The 8,183-nt window shown below is 47.1% G+C and overlaps 1 protein-coding gene across 1 annotated transcript; it reads left to right on the forward strand.

Moving 5' to 3' along the window:
- Nucleotides 1-4,702: 4,702 nt before the first annotated feature.
- Nucleotides 4,703-7,872, forward strand: LOC109565070 (C2 calcium-dependent domain-containing protein 4A). The gene is made up of 2 exons (XM_019968740.2): nt 4,703-6,462; nt 6,654-7,872. Exons 1-2 carry the CDS (start codon nt 6,191-6,193, stop codon nt 7,786-7,788), a joined length of 1,407 nt encoding a protein of 468 aa, XP_019824299.2. The 5' UTR covers nt 4,703-6,190; the 3' UTR covers nt 7,789-7,872.
- The last annotated feature ends 311 nt before the right edge of the window (nt 7,873-8,183 follow it).

Consider the following 8,183-nt stretch of genomic DNA (forward strand, 5'->3'; position numbering starts at 1 on the left):
AGTGGGGGGACGCGGGTTCAGTCCCATATATTGAGGATCGCATATGCCGTGGAGCAACTAAGCCCCTGCACCACAACTATCAAGCCTGCGCTCTAGGTCTTAGGAACCACCACTTCTACTGAAGCGGGAGTGCCCTAGAGCCGGTGAGCCACAGCAGAACAAGCCACTGTAACGAGAAGCCTGTGCACCATGGCTAGACAGTAGGCCCTGCTCACCACAACCAGAGAAAAGCCCACACAGCAACAAAGACCCAGCACAGCCAAAAATAAATAAAATTATTAAAAAAAAATCTGATCATACTACATGTAGTTGAGGATGGGAGCAATAGCAAATCTTATATACTGCTGTGAGGAAAGTGATTTCACATTAAAACTGAAGGCGCAAATACACTAGAGATGTACTCTAGAAAATCTTTGCACAGGTGACTGAGAAGACCTGTATACCTGAGCTCATACAAGCTGTGGAAAAACTGGAAACAATCCGAGCATCCATCAGCAAGAGAATGAAGCATGTTTACACAATGGAATGCTGTACATCAGTAAGAATGAATGCACTAGAGCTCTACATGGGCACGTACATGAATCTTACAATGTAGAATGAAAAAAAAAGCAAATTGTGAAGAATGTTTAGAATTATCATTTTTATAAAAAATGGAAAAAATTTTTAGGGAGAAATATGTATATGTGTTATTATTTAGTCTCTAAGTCTTCTGACTCTTCTTGACCCCATGGTCTATAGTGCATCAGGCCCTTCTGTCCATGGGATTCTCCAGGCAAGAATACTAGAGCAGGTTGCTATTTCCTTCTCCAGGGTATCCTCCCAGCCCAGGGACTGAACTCAGGTCTCCTGCATTGGTAGGCAGACTCTTTACCACTGAGCCAACAGAGAAGCCTACATGTGTATATGCAATAAAACTAATATTTAAAGAGGAGGGGAGGGACTTCTGTGGCAGCCCAGTGGCTAAGATGCCTCGCTCAATGCAGGGGGCCCAGGTTCAATCCCTGGTCGGGGAACTAGATCTCACATGCTGCAATGCAGATCGAAGATCTTCCTGCACGCCTGCAACTAACACCTGGCACAGCCAAATAAACAAACAAAATAAAGGGGTGGGGGAGAGAGAGGGAGAGAAATGAGAGAACAACAACCCCAAATTCAAGATAATACTTAAATCTGGGGAAGAGACAAGAATGTGGTTAAGAAGTGTTACCGTGGGAGCTTCAACTGTTTTCAAAATAGTTTTTTTTTTTTTTAAGCTGGTTGGTGGGTAAAGAGGTGTTCACTATATTATGCTTTGGTCTTTACATACATGAAAAGCATTTTTTTCTAAAACCTAGAAAAGAAAAATTGAAGAAAATGTGAATGGAATCTAGAAACCCCAGACAAAGAACAAAAATAAGTCTTCAACAGGAATGTTACTTCTGGTCAGCATTAAAGTAGTGATAGGAAAGAGAATGAAATACTTAAAAATTTGGTTGCTATTTGCAGAGAAAAGACAGATAAATCAGTGACTGACTACCTAGGATCAAGCGTTTCACTGGGGATCAAGACTAAAGAGTTTATTTTCTAGACAGCCCATAAGGAAGTATAAGCTGCTATGCATTAATTAACTGTGTTCACCAATTTTAATAAGTCATATCAAGTACTTGATTTAATATGAAGGTATCATAATCACTATCATAATGTAAATGTACGTACACGGTTAAAATTTTAAAAGACTATTTGACTTACAGAGATGGAAATAACATTAATGACACTGTACATAACTTGGATTAAGCAGTAATTAAGACAAGCACCACCGGAAAAAACACACAACTACCCCAGGAAAGAATATACTAACTTAGAGTGGAAATGAAAAGTTAATACTACAATGAGGATCCATTGTATAGCACAGGGAACTATATTCAATATCTTGTAATAACTTTTAATGGAAAATAATTGAAAAAGAATATATATATATATATATATATATATATCTGATTACTTTTCTGTACACCTGAAACTAACACAACATTATAAAACAATACTTCAATTGAGAAAAAATAAAGTTATCCCCAGCCTTCTCACGGGGGCTTCTTTCACACCTTGTTCTTCCCATTTTGGGGTCATAGGTAGTGTCAATTAGTGACTTCACTCAGGGTTCTTAGCTAATTGCATGTCTTTTCCATTTTCACCATGTCAGGCATTAGCTGACAATAGATTCTCTGGGTCTTTATTATGTGGATCACTGCAAATCCTATTTTGGAACCAAGGTATGGTATAAATACAGAGAATCAGTACACTTCCCAAGAAGACAAGGATTCTGTCTGCAAGTGGTATAACTAGTGATTTCCTACTTAGGACAATTGCATGTTTTAATCTTTTAGGTGCTGGTATCATCAATAAGCGGAGAAGGCAATGGCACCCCACTCCAGTACTCTTGCCTGGAAAATCCCATGGATGGAGGAGCCTGGAAGGCTGCAGTCCATGGGGTCGCTGAGGGTCGGACACGACTGAGCGACTTTCCTTTCACTTTTCACTTTCATGCATTGGAGAAGGAAATGGCAACCCACTCCAGTGTTCTTGCCTGGAGAATCCCAGGGACGGCTGCTGTCTATGGGGTTGCACAGAGTCAGACACGACTGAAATGACTTAGCAATCATCAATAAGGTGTGTAGTTTCAATGCAAGGCCTTGGGATAAGGCTTTCTTTTCCTTTTGTCTACCTACCTAGAGAGGAGATGGGTTCAGGAAAAGCAGCTTTGAGGGTGGCACTATACTGAAGTGGTTAAAGCACACACACAGGGAATGAGCTGAAGTGATCTGAATTTGAGTCCCAGCACCACTCTTACCAGATGGGAGATTTTGGACAATTGTTTACTCTCTACAAGCTGCAGTTTCTAAATCCCTACCTTCTTTAGAGGGTTGTTTAGGGATTAAATAAGACCCCAGTATGTAGTGAGTATTCAGTAAACATTAATATCATTAATGGTATAGTTTCTTTAACAATTTCAGAGCCTGAATAAAAGATGATGGTGAACCTTTTGTATTTATTTGTTGTTGCTGTTCAGTCACTCAGTTGTGTCTGACTTTTTGTGACCCCAAGGATTACAGCACACCAGGCTCCCCTGTCCACTATTTCCTGGAGCTTGCTCAAATTCATGTCCATTGAGTTGGTGATGCCATCCAACCATCTCATCCTCTGTCGTCCCTTTCTCCTCCTGCCTTCAATCGTTCCAGCATCAGGGCCTTTTCTAAACGAGTCAGTTCTTCACATGAGGTGGCCAAAGTATTGGAACTTCAGCTTCAGCATCAGTCCTTCCAATGAATATTCAGGATTGATTTCCTTTAGGATTGACTGGATAGATCTCCTTGCAGTCCCAGGGACTTTCAAGAGTCTTCTCCAACACCACAGTTTGAAGGCATCAGTTCTTTGGTGCTTAGTCTTTTTTTTGGTCCAGCTCTCACATCCATACATGACCACTGGAAAAACGATAGCTTTGACTATACAGACCTCTGCAGGCAAAGTAATGTCTCTTCTTTTAATATACTGCTTAGGTTGGTCATAGTTTTTCTTCCAAGAAGTAAGCATCTTTTAGTTTTCTGCAGTGATTTTGGAGCCCAAGAAAATAAAGTTTGTCACTGTTTCCATTGTTTCCCCATCTATTTGCCATGAAGCGATGGGACTGGATGCCATGATCTTTGCATTCTGAATGTTGAGTTTTAAGTCAGCTTTTTCACTCTCTTTCATCTTCATCAAGAAGCTCTTTAATTCCTCTTTGCTTTCTGCCATAAGACACAAAATAATGAAATAATGGTGTTATCAGAGTTTCCGCTGGGGGAGGGGGTTTTCACTTTCTACTATTGTGATTTAAGAATCAGGAAGGATACCAGGCCTCTAACTCTGGACTCAGCCTATAGCTATTGGTTTAGATGAATGAATGACTGAAGTGTATCCCAGTGTAAGTAATTTAATTGTCCTGTATCTTAGTTCTCTTCTGTAGAATATTAATCTATGGAAAACTAATTGTTTTAGAAAACCCTCTATATAGAGATTGTGTTTATAGGTGTGCTTATGTTTTTCCATGAACATGGCTATACTGGTAGCATAATTTCTCAAATCTCATGTCCTGCTTTTAGTGGATTTACTCGCTGACAGAAGTTCTGTGTGTTCATGTCACAAAGACCTTCAGGAGAGGAAAAGCCATTTTCACTGAGGTCTCATTGGAAGTGAGCTGGCTCCTGGGCATATCATGCAAGTGTGCTATGCTTAGAGAAGGCCATTCACCCAAGAATTTGCAGACTGGCCTGAAGAATCAGTAGGAAATGATCCAGTCAGAGACCTCTGGGAATTCTTCTGCTTGCAAGTTTGACTTCAGCAGGTATGGTTACTACTCCCTGGCTGCATATTGATTCACACTTGCCCTCTCAAAAAACAGAACAACAGTGATCACTTTTAAAAGAAAATATTAACTATTCACTTATGGAAAACATTCACTTTCCTTACCTTTAAAAATTTGGAAATAATGGTACTTAATCCAAAGCAAAGATAATGGAAAATACTTAGGAGACCAAGTTGCTTTAAGAATGAACGTTCTGGATGTTAAGTGCAATACAAAACATGCACACAATCTCTGACACATAGTGAACTCAGTGAATGAAACTGAACTGAGTGGATGAATGGAAGGAGAAAGGAAAGAGAAGGAAGAAATTAGCAAAACACTAGGATTTACAATACCTGAGCTGTGATTCATAATTTGACTGATAAGCCTCAGTTTCTTTTATCGTAAACAGAAGCAATGTCCACCGCATTGGTTTGTTGTGAGAAAGAAATTGAACAAAGCAGAGAGAGATGTGGTTAAAAGCACATGACAGTCATAAGACCGGATCAGGCTAAATACAACACAATATAATTCATCAAATATTTACTGAGCACTTATTATTTGCCCGGCATTGTATGTCCTGGCACTGAAAGTGGAGGAGATGAATAAGACAGCCAGGCTTGTCCCTTAGAGAGGTCTGCTCTGGGATGGAGGCTGACCCAGGTTCTAGACAGTAGCCCTTTTCTTTATTTTACATATACTGATAGTAGGTCCCGCAGATTCCTCTCTGGTCGTCTTACCACAGTCCTTGCCCTCAAGAAATTCCTAGTTTAGTAGGGAAGACAAACTTGTCAACCAAAAATTCCACAGCAGGCTGCTGAATGCAGCAGTGGTGGTGCCTAGAATGCACATGAAGGGAATAAGGAGACATGGAGAACTGTAGTGAAGGAGTCGAGTAAAGGATTCTGAACAGGTGGATGTCTGGCTGAAGTAAAACAAAAGGAGTTCTTTATAGAGGAAAAAAAAAAAAAAGCAGAGAAGGGCATTTCAGATAACAGGAAGTGTCACGTGCAAAGGCAAACCGACAGGAAATTGCTAGTTCCAGCTTCTGCCATTAATTAGTTCTGTTGAACCCTTTACAGGATTTCATCAAGTCCCACTGGACTTCCAGTTTTCTCATCTTAGAAAATGAAGGTTGGGAGGGAGGTAGAGGTCGAGAGGCAACGTAGATTTTTTTGTTAGGTGCTTGAGTAGAGAGAAAAGGGCAGCTTTGAATTATCATGTCATGTTTAGGGCATGAGCCAAAACCCCATTATTTGTGACAATCAAGATGATAGGCAGGGACTTCCCTAGTGATCCAGTGGCTAAGATTGCATTCCCAGTGCTTGCGACCCGAGGTTCCAACCCTGATCAGGGAACTAGATCCCACATGCCGAAACCAAGACAAACAAATATTTAAGTTGATAGAGCCGGTAGACATTCAGAGATTTTTGCATACTTTAATTCACCCACTCCACCAACATATATGGCATTGACTGAGGCAGTCAATGATACTCTTTAAGAAGGCCAAGGTTTAGCAGAGGGAGACAGACGCATAAATAAGTACACGAGTACCATGGGAACTATACTGGTCTACAGACTGCAGGTTCATGGGGGCAGTAAAACAGAAGCTACTAGTGTGTGTTGTTCACATGTGGGGTTGGGGGTGAGGAGAGGGGGACAGGATTTAGCTCCCAGCTAAAAAGAACTTCTTGCTTCCTTATCCTTCACCTTTTCCGAGAAGCCGCCGGCATTTTCAGCCGCCAATTCTTCCTGGCAGGCCGACCCAGGCGTTCTCCCTCTACCGGCAAACTTTCGCAGGCCCATGTGAGCGGTTCCCTGCATGCAGAGCGGATGCAGGCCCCAGGGCTGAGCAGAAGGGGGCTGGCCTTCGCCACAGCTTCGCTCCCACGCGAGCCCCAGCAGCTCTGGCGAGAAGGGGCCGCCGGAAGGGCGAGCCGGCCGGCGCCTCCAAGGGTTGGACTCCTGGCCAGCTGGGCGGGACTCAGGCTGCAATATAAGGGGGAGCGCCCCTGTCCCGGCTACAGTGCTGAAGCTGGAGCGTCAGCAGGCACTAGAAGGCAACTTGAAACTTACGAACCAGAGGGATTGAAAAAGAGGCAAAGGTCTGATTTCTACTTCTTTGTTTAATTAGTACCAATGAATGGAAGGCGGGTGGCTTTGTGGGCCCGAGCGAGCTCGCCGGGACTGGCAGGGGATCGTTGGCGCGCTGATACCCCGAGGGCTCTGGATGGGTGTCCAGCCACTCTCGAGAGGCCCGAGGAGCCCAAACTCATTCGCTTCTCTCCTCCCGCAGGAGCGCTTCTTCCCGCCACTCCCAGCCCCAGCCTCTGAGAATGCGGCTCCTCGGGAAACTGCGCGCCTCGGCGGCGAGCAGCGCGCCTCTGGAGCCTGCCTTCTCCAATGTGCTCACCCCGAACCGCATCCCCGAGTTCTTCATCCCGCCGCGGCTGCCCACCCCCTATGCCCCCGAGTCCTCCCCCCCGGCCGCCGCGCTGCCCCGGAGGTGCGCTGCTGAGCCAGACCTTTGGCTTCGAGGAGCCGACGACGGCGCGGGGCGTACGGACTGGGACCCGCGCTCGCAGGCCGCACTCTCGCTGCCGCACCTGCCCCGGGCGCTCACTGCCTACGGCTTCTGCGCGCTGCTTGAGAGCCCGCACACCCGCCGCAAGGAGTCACTCTTCCTCGGGAGCCCGAGCTCCGCAGCGCTCCCGCCCGCGCCCCGTCCCCGGGCCCACACCTACGGGGGCGGCGGCGGAGACGCCCCCCTCGCTCCCGGGGCGAGATCCCCCATTGCGACCCCCGCAGCCCGCGGTGGCCCCAGCCCGTCCCTGGACACGCTCGCCCCGCCGCCCCGCTGCCGCCGCCTCCTACGCGCCCCGGAAGGGCTGCTGCGCCGAGCATTGCGGGCCGGGAGGAGCCGAGGCCTGGCCCGCGCCCGCTCCGTCTCCAGCGGGGACGGGGAAGATGATGACGAGGACGAAAGCCGCGCCAGCCCCGGGTCCCCGACGCAGGCCCCAGTCACATCCCTTTCGCCGCATCGCGACCCGCGTCCCGAGCGCCTGGAGGCCGAGGGCACCGTAACTCTGGGCCGCGCCGGGGGCGCCCTGCGCCTGGCCGCCGAATACAATCGGGCCAGCGGGCGCCTCCGTGTCCGGCTGCTCCGTGCTGAGGGCCCGGCCGGAGGGGCCGCCGAGCCCCGCGCCCCGGTCGGCTGCCGGATCAGCTTCGTCCTGAAGCCGCGGGGCGCCGTGGTCCGGCGGAGCCGCAGGGCCGTCTTGGAGCAGGACTTGTGCTTGGACGGGCTCTCGGAGGACGAGGTGCGCCGCCTGGCCGTGCGCGTCAAGGCCGAGAACCGGGGCCGCGGGCTGGAGCGGGGCCGCCTGCTGGGCCAGGGCGAACTGCTGCTGGGCCCCCTCCTGCTCCTCTGAGGGCGCGCTCTGCCGCGGGGCCTCTCGGACACTGATTAGCCACTGATATTGTACAAAATAAATGTTATTTATTTATTTTTCTAATCATGTTCTTGCTTTGTTGCCGTTTTAATTCGTAGATGTCCGGATTTGCCATCGTTTATTGGTAGGGAAGGATAAAATTATGACTCCCTCCTCTATTCAAAACACTCAATCCTTTTTTCCAGGCCTTTTTTTTTTTCTCTAAACATAAGAGATTGGCTTGTGGCTGGACGAAAGGAAAAACAACGACACTCCATCTGCGTTGTTTTGTCATTCCTAATTTATTAATATAGCAATACCAAACGACTTACGGGTTTTTTAAAAAATGGTATTCCTTCAGCATCATGCCCAAGGCCAGGATGGACATAGGCAGC

The sequence above is a fragment of the Bos indicus genome, chromosome 10, assembly GCF_029378745.1.
Source record: "Bos indicus isolate NIAB-ARS_2022 breed Sahiwal x Tharparkar chromosome 10, NIAB-ARS_B.indTharparkar_mat_pri_1.0, whole genome shotgun sequence".
NCBI lineage: Eukaryota > Metazoa > Chordata > Mammalia > Artiodactyla > Bovidae > Bos > Bos indicus.